Genomic DNA, 24,253 nt, shown 5'->3' on the forward strand with positions numbered 1-24,253 from the left:
GTTGATAAGTATTATGTATTTTCAGGTGTTCCAAAAATGTTAACGACTACACCTTAACTTTTGAAACTTACCGGCTAACACCGTGTCCGTTCCAAATTAAATGTCCTGAAATCTGAAATCACATTACGCCTAACTTAATATTGGTATGGGGCGGAGGGGTAGGCTAGTGGTTAAAGCGTTCGCGCGTCACGTCCAAGGCCCGGGTTCGATTCCCTCATGGGTACTAAGTGTGAAGCCCATTTCTGGTGTCCCCCGCCGTTATATTGCTGGAAAACATACACACTCGTTCACTCAGGTGCCCTCTGGGACAGGCACTTTAAACACTAGGGTACGCCAGAGTCTTCAATTAGATCAGGGTGGTCAAGTGTATAATTAAATGTTGGCTTCGTCGAAATGGAGTGTCCGATAACAGATGTTAGAAAACGTATAACCCCTTCAAAGCCGAAAAACAGTTGATATATCATTGTTGACGTAATGAATATTCATGGAAATTTCACACAAGGCATGGCAATATTAATTTGTCAATGGGCGTTGGCGCTCAATAGTGAGTGAGTGTGGGTTTACGCCGTTTTAACAATACTCCAGCCAGTTCAGGGCGTGGGACACCATGTTAAGAATCGAACCCCGGTCTTCGGCCTGACTGGCGAACGCTTTAACCACTGGGCTATCCCATCGCCCCTGGCGCTCAATAGATCAGGGCCTCGACTTAGTGTTACGACTATCGTTAGTCTGTATTACAGTAAAAGCAATACGACGGTCGTGGCGCTTATTTCTCTTTGTGGAAAGATGACCTTAGTTGTCAACATCGCACTATAACGAGGGGTGCGTTATAACGAGGCATTGCCTCTTCTTAACCCGGACCGCCAAATATAGGATACGAGCGTCTTCCGACAACAACACACACATACATTCTATTAGGAAATAGCGAGACAGTGCGTAGCAGATGTTGATGCGCAGTGACATAAACACACTGGTGAGGAGTGTGTTAGCTTACAACTACACCACACAATATTTAATACACTTTAGTCGGGCCCGATCTGGAACGAGTAAACAGGCAAAGTCGAGGTGACACACTAACGCTGAAGGGATCTAAATCTGTTGGTACAGCAATACCTGGGAAATGGAATACCGCTTAATAATACGGAGCTTCGTAATCGTAGCTTCTGTGTCTACAATATCCTGTTACCAAGGTTACGGTAAGTGAATAAATGGATGTTATTTTAATCAGTATGAATCCAGTTACATCATAGCTGTACGTCGACAGTAGCAATAGGTTAATTAAATTTGAGAGAACATTTTGGAATACAACATTCCAATTCTTTTTATTAGACACGTGTTTCCTACTTGCATTAAAATATATCACAAACTGAATTATTGATATCCCAAAATCGAAATTGTGATAGAGAAAAATAGTTCAGATTCTTAGATATCGTGATTTCGATTTTTATATCATAAAATACATTCTACGATGTCACGAAATTAATGTTAAGATGTAAATTCATTTATTGTGGTCTAAAAATCACATTCGTGAGATAAATAGATAATATGTAACAATTTCTTTGGTTATCACAAAATAGGGAATACAGTAAACTACGGTTATAACGAACACGCTTATATAACGAACTGACGGATATAACGAACTTACTTTTTTGGTCCCGACTATTTGCTGTAGCTCAGCTGTATATATGCGTATAACGATCTACGGTTATAACGAAATAAAATTAGTAGTCCCTTTGAGTTCGTTATAACCGCAGTTTACTGTTCATAGAAAAATAGATACTCCCAGTATGAGTGTCCGGATTTGAAACATATGGGATACTCGAATCATTAGTATAGAGTAAGGTCGAGTAAGTGTGTGAGTTCAAAGGTACATCGCCCCGGAAATGTTGGAGCCATATCGCAACTGAAACTATGGAAGCGTATTTGTACCATTTTCTTAAATATCTACGAAGAAGATACTTTCATCTTCGGATATGATGTTAGATGTACGTAGAATATAGTATCATATAGCATCCATTTATCGATTGGGTAACCATGTTTTCTCGAATAACTGACAATAGTTTTGGGCCAGTCATATAGTTAATAATGACCGATTTGTTTGACTTTCAAACTTACCATGTCTTTATTGAGGTACTATCTAACACATTACATAAAGTAACTGTTCACTTGAATGTATCGAGGTCTCAGACCTCGCACCTGCTTAGACTGGTTTGATCGACTAAATGTGTTCTGACTGGCTGATTTTCTCACTGGGCCTCCAAATTTAGGAAGGACTTAAAAGATCCACATTAATTTAAAACAATTAATACTTGATGAGGGGAACATCCGAGAATCAACACGTGTGTGTGTGTGTGTGTGTTGGGGGGGGGGGGGGTGTTAGGGCGGCTGTAAGACTACAAGAAGCATGACGCACGCCGCACCCTCTAATAGCCGTGATAAAGAGAGAGGAGTACAAAGTTGACTTGTCAAAAGTCGTTGCAATGTATTTAACTATATGAAATCAAACAATTTTGATTCTGAGCCAGGAATTTACAGGCCATTCCGAATGTGCTTTTTGTGCAAGTTAAACCATAAGTCGTTAAGCAAAATGTTAGCGAAATTATGTATCAGCCATTAAAGTCTCATCTCCGTTGATGTAAGTATCTGACTTATATACCAGCCACGTAAATGAAAGTATCATCTACTGAATTATATATATTTTTTCGAATGTGGCACTTAAACTCACTTCCGTAGAAAAGAACTTAATCATTAATAGCTGTTAAATACCTGTCGACAAAAAGGACAAGAACAGAAAAGCAGTATGGTAAATATAATAATTTTGGAATTAAAAATATGGGATTAGATGGATGACATACATGTGGAACACCTACGCGTTCCCGTTCCCAACAGTACTCCAGAGTAACGAGGTCCACACTAGCGAGGTTAATATCGTGTGTACTGTGGTGATGTAGAATGTTGAAATATTGTGTGAATGATAGTTAAGCGATTCAGGCCCCCGGTAGCCAAGCAACATTTGCAGTTGTAGATCATATTACTATAAAACATGGATACGCTCACCTTTTCGAAAACACCTGGTATCATCACTATTTGATAGTGAGTTATGAACACATGCTCACGACATAGTCGGAATCGTACAATGAAGTCTGCTATTAGAAGGAATTTCTTATGATTATTTGGAGGGAAATGTGGCTTCCATCATTAAAATCTCAGCAGCTAAAATATTATAAGAATACGCCTCAAAGAGGCACTGAACAAGATGAAGTGTTTTACGTCCTTATTTATTTGTTTTCTTAATATTTGCCGATTTTCAATCAAAATACCAAAAGTTCGGTAAGATTTCATTTCGTCATGACAGATGCATTTGCCTTTTCACAGCTGCCCATAAACTATTTGTGTGTGTAAATAAAATATTATGATATTAAATTGAAAACTGAATAATGTTCTAGCACAGAGTCAAATAAATACTGTATTATGTACAAACGATACAGTACATGTGCATTCTAATCCGTATTTAAATAAATTGCTATAATTCATTGACGGGGGCTAGAAGAGATTTATTCTTATAAATTTTAATTTTTTAAATTGTTTATGATTCAGAAGTATTTGGGACACAGAAAATATTTGTGTCAAATGTGCTACAGATCGTCAGGTAAAATATAAGTATCTATACATAACAGACGAGTTATGACTTAACAATTTTGTGAATTAATGAATATTTTTGGTTTCGTACAGAATGTTTGTTTCGAAAACCGGAAATTTGCGATGTTATTTGTTTATCATATGTTTGTGTTACAACACAACAATGGGGCATGCAGATGACTGTATGTTTGTCGATTTCATTTCTACGACTAACATTTAAATTTCCTGTTTTTTTGGCTGAAATTCAGACATTAAAAATTTAGCTATTAATTGCGATTTTACTGAAGTTTTTGGTGCCTTTGGTTTTATTACTTAATACCCAGGAACCGATATACACCAGTTTTCCATTTGAAAGGACATGTTAGGCATGTCTTTGTTTGTATTAAACGACATCAATTTAACGGCAACAAACGTGACACCATACAGTCCATATCGCCATGATTACTTTCAATTGGCAATGATTAAACTTTTATAAGAACACGGCCAAACAGTTTATCTTGCGTATTTTATAGTCTATTTTGTGTATTTGGCTATCCAGTGCATTATTTCAGCATTTTGTTATGTTAATTACCCTGGACCCATTCGCGACCTTTGCTTCGTCACAGAAGTGACGTCACCATCCCTATCGCCCATATCTCTGACATCGAACCATTGGACGCCTATTTACAACGTCGTGCTGTTCGAATCGAGCTCAAAACGAATCTATGGTAGTGGGCGGGTCCTAGGTATTAAACTAAATTAAATGCAATGGAGAAATTATATGAGGTATAATACACCGGATAATCGAAGATGTCTCCTTTTCATATACGTTTTATGACAGATACCGTTCGTGACTGCAACATCACTCTACAAGCAGGCACGACTCCCCGTCTTCTGTTTCAACCGAACACAAACAATACAGGGTATGTATCACATCGTGTGGTCGTGGGTGTGGTTGTGGACGTTGGTGTGGATGTGGGCGTTGGTGTGGATGTGGATGCTGGTGTGGATGTGTGTGTTTTTATTAACGTTTATAACTCATTTGAATCGGGAAGATGGTTCTGTAAAAACAATTAACTTATGTTAAAAACATAATGAGTGTTGTTTGTTTGTTTGTTGTTTAACGCCACACTCGGCATTATTCCAGCTATATGACGGCGGTCTGTGTAAATAATCGAGTCTGAATCAGACAATCCAGTGATTGACATCAGGAGCATCGATCCACGCAATTGGGATCAATGTCATGCATCAACCAAGTCAGCGAGCCTGACCACCCGATCCCGTTAGTTGGCTCTTACGACCAGCATTGTGGCCTTTTACGGCAAGCATGTGTTGCTGAAGACCTATTCTACCCCGGATCTTCACGGGTCCCATAATGAGTGAGTGAGTTGATCTGTCATGATCTGTCGTTTATTCTATGGTTCATTTTTTTAAGTTATGTTACCCGAAGGGACTTACGATGCGACATGGCAATTTTCATTTACTTGAAATACAATTCGCACAAGGTACAATACGCTATAACCGTCATGTTTTATCAGAGATGCCAACTGCTGGTGGCAGATACAGGCGACTGACCCCGACAACCGAGTCGTCCTTGACACTTTGGCCCTAAGGGTGAAAAAGCAAAGAAACTGCGGAGAGGCAAAAGTCAGCGTTTTTAACGGTTTGTATTGATTCCATAACACTGATTCTATTGTACAATACACAATTGTTTGTCGTTAAGGCCGCACTCAACTATATGACGGCGGCCTGAAAATATGCGAGTCTGGACCAGACAATCCAGTGATTATTGTTATGAGCAACGCTCCATGCTGTCGGAGTACCTTGGCATCTTTCAACCAAGTCAGGTGGCATCTTACAAGGTCAGGGTCACCCGTGAAGATCCGGGTTAGACTTGGTTTATGCTTGTCGTAAGAGGCGACTAACGAGATTGGGTGGTGAGATACGATGACTCGGTTGATACATCGATGCTCATGATGTCAATCACTGGATTGTCTGGTCCAGACTTGTTTATTTACAGTCCGCCATCAGACAGCTGGAATATTGCTGAGTGCGGCGTTAAACAACAAACAAACAAACAAACAAAAACAGCAAACAGGTTGCTTTGGACCATTCACTGTTTCTAATGGAGTCTTACCACTACATGATATAGGTCTGGGGGCAAAATCTTCTCCAGGAAGGAAAAACATCTCAAAAGAAGGTTGATAATATCTGAATGGAAAATATTATAGACCTGTCTCAAAATTTCACAGTAAAATATTATTGACATATTTATTTAGATTAATGGAAGGAACAGTGAAAATATCTTTGGCAAATTACAATTCACCTTTTTGACAGAAGAACAATAATTATTTGTTTTTAAATTGAATATTATTGTATATATAATTTAAGGAAAGAGATTTCGTGTAAGAATATAGGTCCCCAGCAACCTCGGCTTGTCGTGAAAGGCGACAAAATATATCAGATGGTCATTCTCAATGACTTGGTTCATTATATTGTATTTTGTCGTATCCAAATTGCGTAAATCGATGCTCTTGATGTCGATTACTAGGTTGTCTGGTCCAGACTCGAATATTTACAAACCGTCGTCATATAGGTGGGAGATTGCTGAGTGCAACGAAAAACAAACAAATAAAACGAAACTAAGATCTCGTGATTATTTTATTGATCAAACACAGAACGCATAATCCAAGGACAAAATAAAAGATACTGTGGAAAAACATAGATCTTTATTGATGGGGGTTCTCAACCACCCGCCGGCTATTTGGATGTAATAACATCTTGCGATTGTCTGAGCGAGCGCGTGAGTGCGGTTCAGCGCTTCTATGAACATGGGTCAATTCTATCACGGATTGTTATCTTGATGTTCATGGAAAGGAATGCAGGTCTTAGACGTTTACCATTTGTGTGAAACACACACGCACGGAATATGGAGCTGACAAACCTAGAAACATAATCACCGCGACTCTGAAATTCGAGTGGGTGAGTGAGTTAAGTTTAACGCCGCTTGAACATTATTCCAGTTATATAACGTCGTGTAAGCTTAAATGTGGGAGGAAAGTCCGAAGTGATGCTGGTCTCTGACGTTTACGACTTTGGTGAACCCCACGAGCACGGGTATGGTGTTGACAAAACTTAGAAACATAATTGGGACGAACCGGGATTCGATCCCACGATGATAGGTTTCTGGCGTGCCCAAAGCGAATTACGGCGTCTTAGACGACTTGGTTACGCATGTTTCCAAACAAAAGGTGACAAATCGTTGTCAGTATAACCATTGTTTTAATTGGGAAGGTTTAGTTTCAATGTCCTTTTTGATTTATATATCCCATTGCGTGTGCGGGAATATCCGGAGTTGTATTGTGTATGTAGGTTCCTATTTCAATAAACGCCCTGATAGCTGTTGGTGATATAGGACCCGCAATGACGACCCCTGTGCGGAGCTGGTGTGGAGACGGGGAGAAACGTCTACTCTACTCAGAAAATGGAGCTTTTTACATGACAGCTGATCCGACGTACTACGCAGAATTTGTCTTCAAATTTTACCAGGAAAAGGGTACATATTAATGAAAGGGTCTCACATTACTGGTGACCTAACTATGCACCTAGAATCGTTTTAACCTCTCACCTTTTTAACCTCTCTCTCTCTCTCTCTCTCTCTCTCTCTCTCTCTCTCTCTCTCTCACTCTCTTTCTCTACCTCTCTCTTTACCTCCCTCTCTCTCTCTTTCTCTACCTCTCTCTTTACCTCTCTCTCTCTCTACCTCTACCTCTCTCGCTCTCTCTATCCTCTCACTCTCTCTCTCACTCACTCTCTCTCTCACTCTCTCCTTACCTCTCTCTCTCTCTACCTCTACCTCTCTCGCTCTCTCTCTCTCTTCCTCTACCTCTCTCTTTACCCGCCCCCTCTCTCTCTACCTCTACCTCTCTCGCTCTCGCTCTCTCTCTCCCTCTCTACCTCTCTCTCTCTCTACCCCCCCCCCCCCCCTCTCTCTCTCACACAGGCACATGTCGCAATAACATAACTGAAAATTGCTGACTACTCCCCTAAAAAAACATAAAGCATAATCATTCATAATAATGATAACTATTCATTATTTTTAAATATTTCTGTCAGCAGCGTTAAGAGCAAGCAAACAATATGAAATTGGAGCTACTTGTACCATTGGTGCGTTTGTTATCGTTGCAGTACAATCCGGGAGTATCCAGCTCCTTGCAACTACCGCCGAATCAGTGCTCGAGTCACCGGGTTTCCCGAACTTCTACTACAAGTAAGAATATGCTTAATGTTACCAAAACGGGTTGATAGATCGAGTGTTAAAACTTTCTGATATCTGCACATGTGCGTTTGAGCGCACCAATCAATCAATACTGATGGATCAGTTGAAAATATAAAACGTCGTACTGGACCCGTGAAGATCCGGGGCAGAAATAGGTCTTCAGTAACTCATGTTTGCGATAAAAGGCGACCATGCTTATCGTAATAGCGACCAACGGGATCGGGTGGTCAGGCTCGCTGATTTGGTTGATGTATCCCAAATGTGTAGATCGATGCTCATTATGTCAATCACTGGATTTTCTGGTCAAGACTAAATATATAACTTTTCACAAAAGTATACAGTTTTGGAGGGGTCAGGAATGGCACTGCAGTCGTGCAGAATTGAGTCCCTTGCTCGAACCAGGATCCGCTGATCTTGGGTTCGGTGCTATATATACACTCTTCATGACTTTATGTTTGTCTTAACCTTTGTCGCCAATTTCACCAAGTGGTAAACGTCAAACGGCCTGCAATCTATATTCACATAATAAGCTGGCATGTCGTGATGTTACAGAAAAACTATTCACACAACGTTTAAGAGTTTCTTCAGTGGACTGTTAACTCTCACTGGAGGTGAGGTGAAATTGGGTTTAACGTCGCGTCCAAGATTATTGCACGTATATAGCGACGTGCATGCACGTGTGTGTGTGTGGCTGCTTGTACTAGTCCGGACTGATGCCGATTTATAGTGCTAGCACACTGAGATACCATGCCGCAGTTTAACATGAATACCCCACTCAGACACAGTATACTGACCCCGAGCCGACCAGTCCTTGTTTTAGCCCCTTAATGCCGAGCGCCAGACAGGGTAACAACAAGTACCATATTTTAACGTCTTTTGGTATGACGCGGCCGGGGATCGAACCCCGGACCTTCCGCTTTCCGGGCGGACGCTCTACCACAAGACCACGGAGGCGGTCAACTCTCACTGGAAGATATAGCTATCTTTCCAAACATCTGTTAACTTTCCACTAACTGAAATATGTGATTTCCAAACCTTGGAAAGAATGTATTCAAAAGCATGAAGGCAGTCTTTCCATGTTCTTTCCAATTGAGCAAATGTTACTTTTTCTTCGTGTACCGTGTGTTCCCGTGGGTTGTTTTTTTCAGGCGAACAATTGACTTGCCTTTGCATGTGTTTGTGATGAGTGCCACCGGTGGGGGAGGTTACGCTCAAGTTTTCGCGAACACCTGGTATCATCACTATTTGATAGTGATTCATAAACCGAGCTTATGACACAGTCGGAATCGTACACTCGTCTCTGCTTTATGCAGATAATTCTATTGTATTTAGACAGGGTTTTGTCACTTTATTCCATTATTCCAGTGATACCGATAGAAGGTATGTGATTACAACCGCAATTCAAGATGACCACATCCTACTGGAATCAGAAAGCTTCAATCTGTTTCGTAATGACTCCAAACAGGTGAACGATTATCTTTCAGTAGCACAAGGTATGTAATCCTTTCTATCGTTCATTTGTGAGTGAGTGAGTGAGTATGGTTTTACGCCGCTTTTAGCAATATTCAAGAAATATCACGGCGGGGGACACCAGAAATGGGCTTCACACATTGTACCCATGTCGGGAATCGAACCCGGGTCTTCGGCGTGACGAGCGAACGCTTTAACCACTAGGCTACCCGAACAAGGGGGCGTAACAAATTCAGCTATATTCTATAACGATCACTCTGAGCGTGTGAAGGCAGGTGCAGATTTAGCTTCGGAATTTAGTCAAATGTTATGAAGGCGGAATCGTAGCTATTTATGACAGTGCGTGTCTGACAGTAAAAGTTGAGCAGTACATTGCTACTATTTCGCAACGCCGGCGATGATGTCCTTAACAGGTTTCCGTAGAATGATTCAAGGACGGCAGTCAAGCACACAAACCCGTTGTTGGTTTATACGCCACTCCCTACGCCCCTCGTTCATCTGTAGCTTATTACTACACTGGCGTTTCTATGGTACTAGAGTTACATCGGTAAGATCGGGTGGTCAGGCTCGCTGACTTAGTTGATCCATGTCATCGATCCCAATTGCCCTGGATCGATGCTCATGATATTATTCACTGGATTGTCTGGTCCAGACTCGATTTACAGACCGCCGTCATATAGCTGGAATATTGCCGAGTGCGGCGTTAAACAACAAACAAAACAAAAACATCGGAAAGAAAATATTATTTATTGTTGAAACATCTTGTCTGGACGTGGCAAGGTAATTTGAGCCCTTTACAATTTTAACGAATCGTTTGCTTCTAAGATATATGCTTGTACTGAGATTGTTATATACACATTGACTTCTTCTTAGGTGAATTGAATCTCGGGAGATACTTTGGCAGCAATGGCCCCGTTATCCAGACAACGAATAATACAGTGACTCTCCATTTCAAGACAAGCCATAAAAGTCCATTCTACCTAGCAGTTGGCTTCAGACTTCGATACAGGGCAGTCAAAGGTAAGTTGAGATGAGTAACATAATAACAGTTTGCTGTCAGAGTCAAATTATAATTTTGATGTGATACAACCTCCCTGTATATATCAGAATACAGAACAGAGAACCTGAATTTTAAGTCATACTATTCCTCTCACCTGAGGCAGAGCATACTAGGAAACCAATAAGTTTTAAATCATACCTTTTACCATCCAAACCTAACTGCCAATTAATAACCTCCTCCCATCCTGATGCCTTAACCTGTGTGAGTGAGTGAGTGAGTTTGTTTTAACGCTGCTTTTAACAGTATTTCAGTTATATCACGGCATGTCAGCTTAATGTGGGAGGAAAGCCCGAAGTGATGCAGGTCTCAGACGTTTACCACTTCGGTGAAACCAACGAGCACGGGTATGGTGCTGACAAACCTAGAAACATAATTGGGGCGAACCAGGATTCGAACCCACAATCATAGGTTTCTGGCGTGCCCAACGGACGCAGCTCTACAAGCGTGATGCACTAAAGCTCGGGTGCAACTGCATACGTGGAAGATCCTGGGTAGAATAGGTCTTCAGCAACTCATGCTTGCCGTAAAAGGCGACTAACGGGATCTGGTGGTCAGGTTCGCTAGCTTGGTTGATGTAATCGTATCCCAAATATGTACATCGATGTTCAATATATCAATCACTGGATTGTCTGGTCCAGACACGATTATTTACAGAATACAGCTGGAATATTGCTGAGTGCGTCGTTAAACAAACAAACAAAACAAAAAACAGCATACGTTTAAATGCTCTAAAGATGTTGTCGAGTTGGGAGGTCTTCTGAAAATAGTAATCAGTTTAAACAATTCTGGAAAAAAAAACCGGATTCTCCATAATTTAGTCGTTCGTGATGGATGTTTTGAAGGATAATGTGTCTTGGTCACCGGGCTCTTCATAATATAGTCGTTCGTGATGGATGTTTTGAAGGATAATGTGTTTTGCTCACGGGCTCTTCATAATATAGTCGTTCGTGATGGATGTTTTGAAGTATAATGTGTTTTGGTCACGGGCTCTTCATGATATAGTCGTTCGTGATGGATGTTTTGAAGGATAATGTGTTTTGGTCACGGGCTCTTCATAATATAGTCGTTCGTGATGGATGTTTTGAAGGATAATGTGTTTTGGTCACGGGCTCTTCATTATATAGTCGTTCGAGATGGATGTTTTGAAGTATAATGTGTTTTGGTCACGGGCTCTTCATGATATAGTCGTTCGTGATGGATGTTTTGAAGTATAATGTGTTTTGGTCACGGGCTCTTCATAATATAGTCGTTCGTGATGGATGTTTTGAAGTATAATGTGTTTTGGTCACCGGGCTCTTCATAATATAGTCGTTCGTGATGGATGTTTTGAAGGATAATGTGTCTTGGTCACCGGGCTCTTCATAATATAGTCGGTCGTGATGGATGTTTTGAAGGATAATGTGTTTTGGTCACCGGGCTCTTCATAATATAGTCGTTCGTGATGGATGTTTTGAAGAATAATGTGTTTTGGTCACGGGCTCTTCATAATATAGTCGTTCGTGATGGATGTTTTGGAAGAAATGTGTTTTGGTCACCGGGCTCTTCATTATATAATCGTTCGAGATGGATGTTTTGAAGAATAATGTGTTTTGGGTCCTCAATAAATTGCTTAGTTCCCATCAAGTTTAATGTGTTCGAAACGTGTTGGATATACACTCGAGACCAAGGGGTTGTTGGAAGTATCTCAACCCTTATCTTATGTTTCTATTTTCATTTCAGGCGACAACACTGCACCTGTAGCAGGTACTGATAACGCTGTCGCGGGGGTCGCCTACAAGAACCTGCATGTACCAGATGCCATCGAGCTTTCTCCCAACCAGTACGTACAACAATAGAAAACACACTCCGCATGTACAACACAGATAACATCATCGTAACATTATTCTAATCATTTCAGATTTACTTTGTCATTACATATCTATGGAACCAATACCTTAACTTAATATTTCTGACAAACACAACTATACATTGGTACGGAGTGTGTCAGTAGTTCATTTCACTCACTTTTATGTCCATTGTGCATTCAAGAACTTTTGATAGAGTTGATGGTGCAGGTGCTGGTGCTGGATGTAATAACAGACACTTTAAGAAATTATATCATTTAGTGTTAGTAAAGCATGACAATCTAATGCTGCATGTACTAGTCTAGCCTATGCCTGTGTTTAGTGCGAGGACCCATACTTGCCGAGGTTTAACATGGATACCCCACACGGACACAGTATACTGATTCCAAGCCGACCACTCCTTGTCCTATCCTTAGTGCCGAGCACCAGGCAGGGTAACAAAAAATACTATATCTAAGGGGGGGCACGGGTGGCCCAGTCGTCTAAGACGCCTCGTCGCTGTGCAGAGTTGCGTCCCTTGGGCACGCCAGAAACCTATGATTGTGGGTTCGAATCCCGGTTCGCCCCGATTATGTTACTAGGTTTGTCAGCACCATACCCGTGCGCGTGGGTTTCACCGAAGAGGTAAACGTCTGAGACCTGCATAACTGGAATACTGTTAAAAGCGGCGTAAAACCCAACTCATTCACCCACTCACTATATCTAAGGAGATGACGCGGCCGGGGGATGGAACGGCTGACCTGCCGCTCTCCGGACACTCGCTCTTTCCACAACGTCATGGAGGCGGTCCACTTCCACTTATTTTTGTTACTTATACCGAGGAGCTTATCTGGGTTGCACGTGTCCTATATATCCAAGTTTATCAAGGAATATGTCAAAGGATAGACCAAACCGCCGACCCTCCGCTCTCATGGAAAACACTATATCCAGTAGAATAAAGAGGCCGTAGAAATTCTAATGAATATAATGATAAAACTGAACAGAGGGCAATTTATTTCTTCTAATCGTAGAAGCATGGACTTCATTTGGACAGTACGAAAACCAAGAATGGAAAAAGAGTATATGATCCGCATAACAGTTTTCTACCCTGAGAGGGAGAGGTTCTGCAGCGGTGACTTACTGGAGGTTTATGATGGTAATTTGAAGCTGACATTTTTTATACTCGATGAAGGAACCTTCTTTATTGGACTATGCTTACGCAAAGATAAACACCAAGAATAAACTTTTGAAAGAAATGCTAAATGAAACATAAGATTTATATTTTAAAAATGTCTTAAGGAGATAAATTTTGCCTGATCTTCTCATGCTTCAATCATTTAGTTACAAGCAATTTTAAGAATTTTTCAGTGTATCATTTTTCAGGTCAACGTGACAACACCACACGGATACCAAATCAGCACTGTTCAATTCGTGGACCAGAATTTCAGGGAAATGAGCAAAATATGACGGTTTATCTCCGATATGACGGATCTTTCAATCCGAAAGATGTCAGGATTCGGTACTTTGTAACAAACGGTACGTGCCATTTTATCCTGTTAGGTACATGGTCTGAAACGACGTAATTCTTTAAGTAGAGTTGCGTACCTAATTTGCGCCAGGATCAGTTTATTCCAATGGATTCGACCCCATAATTCGCCTACATAATGATGCTTTGTTTGCCCATGCCCTCGGATTTCAGCCAAGTGACGGAGGCAAGAGTGGCCCAGTCGTCTAAGGCGCCGCAATTCGCTGTGCACAGTTGCGACCCTTTGGGCACGCCAGAAACCTATCATCGTGGATTCAAATCACGGTTCCCCTCGATTGTTTCTAGGTTTGTCAGCGTGGTCGTGGGTTTCACAAAAGTAGTAAACGCCTGTGACCTGCATCATCGGGCTGTCCTCCAACATTAAACTGACACGCCGTAAAATAACTGGAATACTGTTCAATGAGGCCTTAAACCCAACTCACTTACCCAAGCGACAAACGTCTACAAGCTTCGTTCCTTGAATTTTTTCACCAATATCAAGCTGACACACCCTGCTATAACTAACAAAATGTTCAACGCGTGGTTTTCCAAACATAATCTGATTCCATTTCAGAACCCTACCCGTGTGGAAGAAACCTCACAGCGGATGACTCATTTCAGTCCCTTCTGTCGCTAGGCTATTACACCCAAGATTATGACGGGTAAGTGTGCTTGCGACAATGTCAAGTTAGTAAAGTCCTGGAGTGATGTCTCCAAACCCCATTATCCTGTTAAAAGTAACTGAAGACCACGTTTGTCACCGATCATTGAATATTGATCCTGAGAACCCATCCCTTCCCCCACTCCACTCCAACTACACCCCCCCCCCCTCTCCTCTCTCTCTCTCTCTCTCTCTCTCTCTCTCTCTCTCTCTCTCTCTCACACACACACACACAAACAAACACACAGTATCCAATAATCAAGACCCTACCTCTCTTCCTTTGCAAATGCTTCGATTTGCAGACAAATCTAAGTTGACCGTTTGTCTTTTTTCAAGGAATTTAGACTGCGTGTATCGCATAGAAGCCCCTGAAGACCACCGAGTGTTAGTTACAGCCAGGGACGGATCTATGGCACTTGAAGACTCGTTGTTCTGTCGCAAAGATTATGTCCTTATTGCTGATGGTGAGTGAAAGGGAGAGTGAGTGTTGTTTTACGCCAATGTCAGGTGCCTGCAGTATTCCAGTTATGTCACCACGTGCTGGAAATAATCTAGTATGGGCATGAGCATCGATCCACGCCATCGTGACACGATCGTGTGAAAGGTCGGGTCATAAGTCGGGTCAAACAAGCCTAAGGCACTGGGGCTGTATCCCGGGATCCTACGGGGAATGGTGAGAGACCGCAACTGCTTATACCAATTCCTGTATATACACTGCAACCTGGAGGTTCTCCGTCGGAAGCTGCTTCCACAAATGGGTTTTCACATTCTCTTTTGAAACTATTCTTTGTCATATTCCTTGATGAACTGCGTATTGGAAATACAGGATACATAGACCCGAACGGCCCCTCGCTGTAAGTTACAGAAAATGAAAATTATTTTGACCGTGTAGTGGATAGAGCGTCCTTTGGTCGCGTCGTACCAAAATACCTTAAAAGATGCTATTGCTGTTACCCTGTTCTGTTTCAACGTGCCCGTTACTTACAATGCATCCTGGTTACAATTGGTTACAAGTGGTAACCCATGCTTGTCTTAAGAGGTAAGTAACGGGATCAGGTGGTCATGCTCGCTGACTTGGTGACTTGGTGTCATTGTAACCCAACTGCGTAAATCGATGCTCATGATATCAATCACTGGATTTTCTGGTCCAGACTCGATTTGATTTGTTTTGTTGGTTTTTTTCATTTTAACATTACTCTCTTTATTGGAATACATATATAAACAATATGTGCGGTGTAAAACGACAAACAGACAAAATGTCGAAGCCGAGTGTGAAATGACTGTTCGATGACTACCTTTTATGCGTTCAGGTCCAGACGCTAACAGCAGCGTTGCAAACAAAGTCTGTGGCGACGACTTCATCGTGTACACCAGCACTGGCCGCTTCCTGACCATCGTCTTCCACACAGATGAGAGTGGTGCTGGAGGAGGTTTCAGGTGGAACTTCAGAGCCGTCAAGCCTAATGGTATGCACCCCTATTAATGGCAGTGTACGAATGTGTAGTTGCTGCATGTGTCCAGACGTTAGTTGTCTTCTTACATGTAGGAGCGAGTTATTAAAGCTACAAATACACAATACATGGGAGTTATTCAGACATATGTAGCGATGTTGCAATTACCATTTATGTTGTCCTTGCGGTTCCTTGCAACATGGTGATGTGCGGACATTTATGGTCTGGTTGGTAGTTTACTTATCATCATCTTGCAAATGTTATGAAACGTGTACGTTTGCAGCCATGTTTCCGTATTACACGTGTACGTTTCCGTATTACACGTGTACGTTTGCAGCCATGTTTCCGTATTACACGTGTGCGTTGAAGGGTTTTAAAGAACAATATATGAGAAGGGCTCTTTGGCCAAATAGATCCGTTAGTCGCCTTTTACGACAAGCATAGTCGCCTAAACGGCAAGCATAGGTCTTCAGCAACCCAAACAAGCATATTATAAGAATGATGAAAATCATGATGAGATCTATCAGCACTATCAATAGTAGACGCTCTTTGATTCAGCTTGTGTAAGTCTGGGACTTAAAACAACACTAAATGCATAGGCAAGGCTAAACTGTGTCAAAAAGAAGATGAAGATGTAAAAATAACAAACTTATGGCAAATATAAGCAACAAGACCCTTTCAATACCCATAAGAAATATCTGCTAAAACCAGTCCATTGTACGAGTCGACTATCTTATGAGCATGTGTTAATAACTATAAATTAGTGATGACACCCAATGTCTTTTGTATGTCTTGCCCCACCGATGGCTTCCATCACAAACACATGAAAAGGCAAGTCATGTGTTCACATGAACAAACACAGAAGCACATAACACAAGATAAAATAAGGAATTGTATCAAAAATCATTTTTGCTACTGATGTGTCATATTTGGAATGGCATCCATATGTCTACCATACCAATTTTAAAAGCTTTACAAAAGCCTTGAATGAATATCTGAAAATTATGATACCGATATTTCAAACTTTATCATTTGAGTTTTTCGAAATAGGGCACTTATTCTACCTCGTCCTTCATTCACCAAATGTCACTTTTTATCTTTCAACCTTCAACCTTGTAGGGGGGCAAAATAGTTTCGTCATGCGAGTGAGTGTAATTGCCGCGGGTGACTGACTTAATACGTGTCTTGTGTATTACAAGTGACGTAAATGTCAGCGCAATGTACCCGCTAGTTGGATCCTTGTCCGTAATTAGACCACCTTTTTTACTTTACGTATTTTCAAAACCGTGGGATCGCAATATAAAATGTCATAACATGTTATGATTTAAAAGGAACTTGTCGATCTGGTGAAATAAAAAAAACAGAAATGTACAAACAAGTTTACGTTTGACAATAGTTAATGGGAGAATTGCTTGGAGAATACAAAAGTATTCTAATTATAACATATTTATTCAAAACGTCTTTGACTGAAATTAATCAGTTTCGAATATATGTCGAAAGAGATTTTATTGTGCGTAAAAGGCATAATATTGATGGAAATGATATGAATGGATCACTGAAAATTGGTGATAACACGAGGTTTTCGCGAGGTTTGGTGTAAATAAAGTAGGAGTGAGTGAGTGAGTATGGTTTTACGCCGCTTTTAGCAATATTCCAGCAATATCACGACGGGGGACACCTAAAGTAGGAAGAAACTCGGATGCAAGGAGATCCAGATAAGCTCGGGGAGGGGGCCACTGTTAATACCCATGGGGATACCTACTATTATTTTGTACGATATTGTCAATCAGGAAAGCAACTCACATATGTGTGTCTCAGAATATTCGAGTGGAGTTACTGTCAGTTTTAACAAATTGATCATATCGATTAATGCTCGCAGTAAAATTAAATGTCCGGGCCCATTTCTTGGAAACAAAAGCCGTACTGAAATGAGAATGTAATTTATCTTTATTTAAAAGGTTGAAAGATCAATGGTGTTTAAGTTTTGACTTGTGTTCAGGTTTCAGGTTTGAGAATGTATTTATTTCAAGGATGTTTCAATAACCACATGTCATTAACTCAACTAGTCTCATATATTCTCTTTCGGTATTTGAGTAGACCTTCGTAATTGTTGTCAAAATTATTGTTCGTAGTTTTGACAAGGATTTGGTGGTACATTTACTGGTCCCTGCAAAATGTTTCTTTATGTGAATTATTTTGAAGCTTGGGAATCCAATACAAAGCTGGAATTGATATGGTCACACATATAATTCCACGAGAAATAAGTTATGGTTGCCAGATATTCCCCTTTGACAAAGGCCTCGATTTGTATGTTGGATTAGTAGAACTCTCCTTGCATGGACAGTTCATGTTTATAGTGGGGAAGGTGAGGTGAAGTGAGATGAAATTGGGTTTAACGCTTCCAAGATTATTGCACTTATATAGCGACGTGTGGCTGCTTGTACTGGTCCGCAGTTTAACATGAATACCCCACTCAGACACAGTCTACTGACTCTGAGCCGACCAGTCCTTGTTTTAGACCCTCAATGCCGAGTGCCAGACAGGGTATGAACAAGTACCATCTTTTAACGTCTTTTGGTATGACGCGCCCGGGGATCGAACCCCGGACCTTCCGCTCTCCTGGCGGACGCTCTACCTCTAGACCACGGAGGCGGTTTAGCGGGGAAAGGCTGAAGCATTAAGCAAATGTATAGAAAACACGCCTTAAAAAATGACATGGATACCTTTGCATTCTGCAATGTAGATGCGTAATTGACAAAATTGAATGACACCAGAAATGGACTTCACACATTGTACCCATGCGGGGAATCGAACCCTGGTCTTCGGCGTGACCAGCAAACGCTTTAACCACTAGGCTACCCCACAGCCCATCTTCGTATTGAATCAAAATTGCATCAATTGTGTGTATGTACATTTATCTCCGTAAAGATTTATATTAAAAATAGAGGTTATCACGCGAGTGTGTATGGGGATGGTAAATATCCTGCATAAAGAATAAACATTGAATTTAGCGAGCCTTGGCGTTTATTCCTAATACAGGATATTTACCATCCCCAAACACACAAGCATGATAACCTCTTTTTCATATAATGTCATTCTTTAATTCTGTGCTCGAAATTCGCTTTCCATCTCTCACAAACATTACCTAGACATTGCAATTTTTCCTGGAATGTGCGCATTAATATATATTACGTCAGAGGGTAAGTGATTTGTCAGTCGGACAGTGACAGTAACCAATATAGTTCCAACAGAAACCTGTTTCTTATACAGTGACGTAACTACATATATGCAAAACAACAATTGCCTACACAAATTGTTTTACATGCCTTTCACGGCAATCCATCGGTCTGTCCGCTAGAGTAACTGCCCTTTGTCAAAGGGAAACTACTCTAACCCTAGTCTATAAGACGTCACGGCCACAGTTAAACGTTGTTGACAGCCGGCCTGTCCTGTCATAACGTTACGAAGTGCAGTCAGATGTACACACAGCGACAAAACGAAACAAGGTAACAATTCAAACATATTTCGGCAAAATCCAACTATTTTAATTTCTGGAAAAGGTTCTAAGGCGCAGAGGTCTACGAGCACAGATATGGCTACTGATCCCGCTTGGCTAGGACTAGTGCCCTCGCAAAATTGTTTCGCAGTTTATGTCTCCAAAGTTGCCAAATGTTATAAAATGCCTTAGCTACGTCACAGTTAGACACTGATTTTCAGTATATTAGGCTGTTCTTTTGATAATGAAAGCAATTATTCCAGTAGTTTCTCTAGATTCCCGATGGTTAATTCTGACTCGATCGCCGAATGACAAGGGTGACGCCATGTTTGCTTGTAAACAGTGAAAGTAGTCCCTACTTGACCTTGGATATTTGCATCTCTATCCGCATGTGACCCCCAACAGATATCGTTTTATATCCGTTGGCTTTATCCTGTCGAGAAACCTACCCATTTTATGATAAATACATTTATCTCCGTAAGAATGTATATACATTAATACGAGAGCTAAGTGCAGTTTATGTATAAGTGTGATATTTGTACACCTTACTTATATTTTTCTCCTTCTTATCCTCCTAGAAACATGTGCGAAACAGTATCTGTCTCCACTGGACACAAGGTTGACCATTACATCTCCACTGTATCCACAGAACTACCCACCGTGAGTACTGGTAGAGAACAGAGCACCCCCTGATGTAGGTTCCTCATTCGTGACCAACTCGTGTTATTCCGGGACAAGCCGAATAGCGACTCGTGCCCCTCTCATGGCCATTTTGTGCGACCGGGTTCCGTCTAAGCGCAAACGGGCATACCTAAAACAATTGTCAACTCGTTGCGTAATGTTTCACATATATTTTCCCATATATTATATATATTTCAGATGCAATTTAAAGCACATCGGGACGTGCGGAATTATACAGTGTGATTGAACACACTTAACTGTGTCTCGGGTATATTTCTAGACGCATGACATATGTAAAATCAAAAAAATTTTCTGAGGGATTCTTTGATGAAGAACTTGAAATTATACGCGCATTCTGATTGGTTTGTCGTATTTTCGCACATAACTTTCATCGATAGGGGGTCGAGTCTTCTTGCAGGTTACGGAAAGGGGCGAGTGGTGACGAATGGTAGGTTCCTGGTACGCCTCGAGCCATTGGTGACGTTGCCTTTCACGTAATGGAATTGAGACCGTGGCACCCGTTGCAAACACATGCAATAGCAAGTCATGTGTCCACCTGAAAAATAGGCGCTATTTTGATCACTGAATCGTCAAATTTGAAAATGTCCACCATAAGACTTTTTGAAAGTTTTACTGAGAATGTTGTAACCTTGATCAAACAACTTTCGAGCAGAGTCTTCGTAGAAAGAGCATGCCCGTTATTCCAAAAAGGTTGTGACATGTAGACATCAAAGGCTGAGGCTGCATGAATATTGCTCGACACAAAGAGAAAGTTGACTATTAGAAAAGTTGAAGTCGTCCCTTTTGCGATGTGGATAGTTTTTGTCACTCTAAATCTTCGATCTAAATATGAAACATATGAGGAGGTTATTTGAAACCTTATTTTCAAGAAACGTTGACTGTGTGTGGGACCTGACTGCGCCCCAAGGCCACGTCGTGTTTGTGGAGGTGGAAGAGTCGTCAATGGAGACGTCGACGGAATGCAGCAAGGACTATGTAGAGGCGTTTGATGGTACCACATTTGTCACTCCCGTACCAGACATGATTAAGAACTGTATAAACTGTATGACAAATCTTCCAATACCAAACTCAAAAAGTGTCGACAAGACGCAACTTGGTACCGATGCATGACAACTTACACGTATACAATGTACCCTGATTAACATTTGTTAGATCTATATTGTTTTTTCGTGACGCTTATTTATTTTGTAACGTGACATTTATCACTGTTATTAACACATGTTTTATCCTGACATTTTATTATGGTTTTTTTCACGCCAGTAAATATTAAACATCACATCGATGATTACATATACGAAGACGCTGGCATACTTCAATTGACATTATGTGCTGCTTTTCTCTTTGTGACATAATGATTATAAATTATTTTATCCAGGTTTGAGAAGAAATTCAAAAGTTCTTAGCCGATGGTGTGGAGTTGAACACCCTTCCTTCCAAAGTTCTGGGATATTCCTGACACTTGCCTTTCACAGCGATAACGTCACTTCCGGTTCTGGATTTAGACTATCATACTCAGCTCGTCCAAAACCAGTAAACCGTAAGATCTTGCAGACTTCGCTTGCAATTATTTTTGTTTATTCCCCAGTTTGCAAAATAAAATCTTTATTTTACACTTTCAACATTAAATCTTAAATCTCGAATGCGTCTTCAGACTAACACTTAAAATATGAAATGTTACTTTAAACATAAGCCCTCAAATATTGAACGCTTCATTTCTTCTTTCAGCCCGGTCAAAGACGTCCAAAACTATTTATGTTGGTGTTGTTTTCGGTGTTGTGTTTGGCGTGCTTGCCTTGCTTGCCATCGTAGCTGGTATTGTAGTCTACAGGAGAAGAAGGTCCAGACACATGGCTGTCACCACAGGCAGGCACTAAGAGAAGCGTGCCTCACTTAGTTCTAGTCATAGATAGCAGTGGGGCAATGACAGCGATACTTCAGAGGTGATGCTCGGCATTTCTACGTCTCTGACTGCTGAATACTTTGCCATAGGCGTATGGACCGAGGGGAGATGTTTGTGTTCATACTTATTTGGAGCATTTCTATCTCACACACCTCAAGTCCACCTCAAATAGATTTACCCAAACGAACTATTTCTTGAAGTGGTGAGGTGTTTTTGAGATGGAAAGTGTGAATTAATCTAAAACATGACAATTTGAACCAAACATTCAGAATGATGTCAGATTGTAACATAATGGCGTCATATAACAATAGGTAACGTCGGATCTCGGCGGGAGATGCATTTGTTTGTTTGTTTGCTTTTTAACGCCGCACTCAGAAATATAGAAAAAAATGGCTAAAACACGGCGTATGCAACTTGTGGTGCAAACCTGTGGTGACACAAGTGCACGAAACTGGCTGTGCTGAGTTGTGTCCCCTATGTGTGCCAGGATTTTATGATCATTATGATCAAAGGGTCGTCAGCACCACACCCGTGCTAGTGGGTTTCACCAAAGTGGTAAACACCTGCATTACTTCTGACCTTTCTCCCACATCACGCTGACACGCCGTGTCACACTTGCGTTTTCTGCCCCATTAAGGTAACAGGATACTTCGGACAGTGAGAGAACTGACTGACATGCTACCCATGACGCGTACAACCTCCCCACTCTCATTGGGGCACGCTTACTTCAAAGTGTTAAACTTACACATGGATATCAAAATACATCTCACAGATAATCGATTCTCTGGCCTTGACGTTTTAGCACAAAACACATGGACCAGGGTACAATATGTTCCGTTCAGATTTGGAAGATTCTTACAAAACGATATGACCATACTGACATTGTGTTTGATAATAATGTGCACCGATAGACAACTCAAATCGCAACCACAAATTAAGTTAAGGCCACACTGACTGACTATAAATAAAACCGAACCTAACTATTCATTCCCAGCATGCTTTCATTTAGTTCCAGCTGCGCATTTTAGTGGTTGTTTGTTTTCATTCCGAAGTTGCATATTTTGATGCAACTTATCCTAACGACATGCCATGCCGAAATGCCATGCCATAAATATAATCTCAGTAAGCATAGTTGGCTTTGGACCTTAAGTTTGCAGTGTTTCGGTGACTGTTTTAAGTCATGTAACGTATTGGTAACGTTTCTAATATTTATGTGTTGGTCAAATATAAGTGTATACTTTCTTTTGCCCGACATTTTATGTGGTATAATTAATCATAAATTATTAGGTTGGTGCTTTGAATTGAAAATACTAGTATATATTGAAAACACGTATTGAAACTCGACCAATCTACCCATTTTGAGAAACAGAACATTTAGGATTCTACCTAAAGATGATGGTCCTGTAGCACCATATACTTATGAACATACATAAGATGCTACCCTCGTGGAATGTAATTATATAAGTACTTCTGGAGACGACAGGTTATATAAAGCGCAGAAGATGTAAACGATATATTAATAGGGGCGTGGGGAAAATTGTATTGCATGTTACAAATATCAAATCATTATTGTAAACAGGCACCATATTAAAAATTGACAAAGATCTAATGCACGTAGTCGACTAAATGTTAGATGGGGACTAAATATCAGATTTTATAGGATAATTATTATTTCAAGTGCGCATTTTGTTGCAAATAAAGGCGACAAAACCCTTTCCATATTCATAAGAAATCTCTGCAAAAACTAGGTCGATTGAACGATTCCGACTATATCATTAGCATGTGTATATGAATCACTATCAAATAGTGATGATACCAGGTGTTTGCGAAAATGAATGCATTGTATACATGTATGTAGTTTACAATCGTGAAATGTCTTAATGTTTATAAACTAAGTGTTCCTGAAGTCTGATTTATGTATTAAAATACTCATTATTAAGATAATGTTTGCGGCTTTACTTTCTTCTGTGTCAGTATTTGTTTTACTGGCATATATGATATCCATATATTTGTATTGTCTTTGGCTGACAGGTCAAATGAGTCAAAGGTTGGAGAAACAAAGATATTGGTTCCAGTGTGCTTTGTTTGTTGTTTAACGCCGCACTCACAATGCTCCATCTATGTGATGGTGGTCTGTAAATCGAGCCTGGACCAGATAATCCAGTGACTGATATTAAGAGAAACGCCGTTAATGCCGTCGGGGTACGATAGAATGCAATCAACCAAGTCACCGGGCCTAACCGACAGGTCGTGGGATATTTCTTTTTA

At 40.7% G+C, this 24,253-nt stretch overlaps 1 protein-coding gene across 2 annotated transcripts; it reads left to right on the forward strand.

Moving 5' to 3' along the window:
- Positions 1–887: 887 nt before the first annotated feature.
- LOC124148996 (cubilin-like) lies at positions 888–23,924 on the forward strand. 2 transcript variants are annotated; one of them, XM_046520329.2, is made up of 17 exons: positions 888–1,196; positions 4,460–4,541; positions 5,157–5,281; positions 7,019–7,174; positions 7,807–7,888; positions 9,263–9,390; positions 10,241–10,387; positions 12,147–12,246; positions 13,282–13,406; positions 13,634–13,786; positions 14,350–14,437; positions 14,773–14,900; positions 15,747–15,902; positions 19,962–20,043; positions 20,955–21,076; positions 21,461–21,622; positions 21,811–23,924. In XM_046520329.2, exons 1-17 carry the CDS (start codon positions 1,121–1,123, stop codon positions 21,957–21,959), a joined length of 2,061 nt encoding a protein of 686 aa, XP_046376285.2. In that variant the 5' UTR covers positions 888–1,120; the 3' UTR covers positions 21,960–23,924. The 2 variants fall into 2 exon arrangements, with proteins under 2 accessions (XP_046376285.2, XP_046376291.2); XM_046520335.2 differs by having other exon boundaries at positions 889–1,196; positions 7,034–7,174.
- The last annotated feature ends 329 nt before the right edge of the window (positions 23,925–24,253 follow it).

This window comes from Haliotis rufescens, unplaced genomic scaffold (assembly GCF_023055435.1).
Source record: "Haliotis rufescens isolate VD_foot unplaced genomic scaffold, xgHalRufe1.0.p SCAF_1, whole genome shotgun sequence".
Taxonomy (NCBI): Eukaryota; Metazoa; Mollusca; class Gastropoda; order Lepetellida; family Haliotidae; genus Haliotis; species Haliotis rufescens.

Excerpts from the sequence above, each read along its gene's own strand:
- LOC124148996 (XM_046520329.2), top strand. The coding sequence starts at position 1,121 with ATGGAATACCGCTTAATAATACGGAGCTTCGTAATCGTAGCTTCTGTG. Across the intron at positions 14,901-15,746 it reads TTATGTCCTTATTGCTGATG|GTCCAGACGCTAACAGCAGC; the intron begins GTGAGTGAAAGG and ends TTATGCGTTCAG. Across the intron at positions 15,903-19,961 it reads CAGAGCCGTCAAGCCTAATG|AAACATGTGCGAAACAGTAT; the intron begins GTATGCACCCCT and ends TTATCCTCCTAG.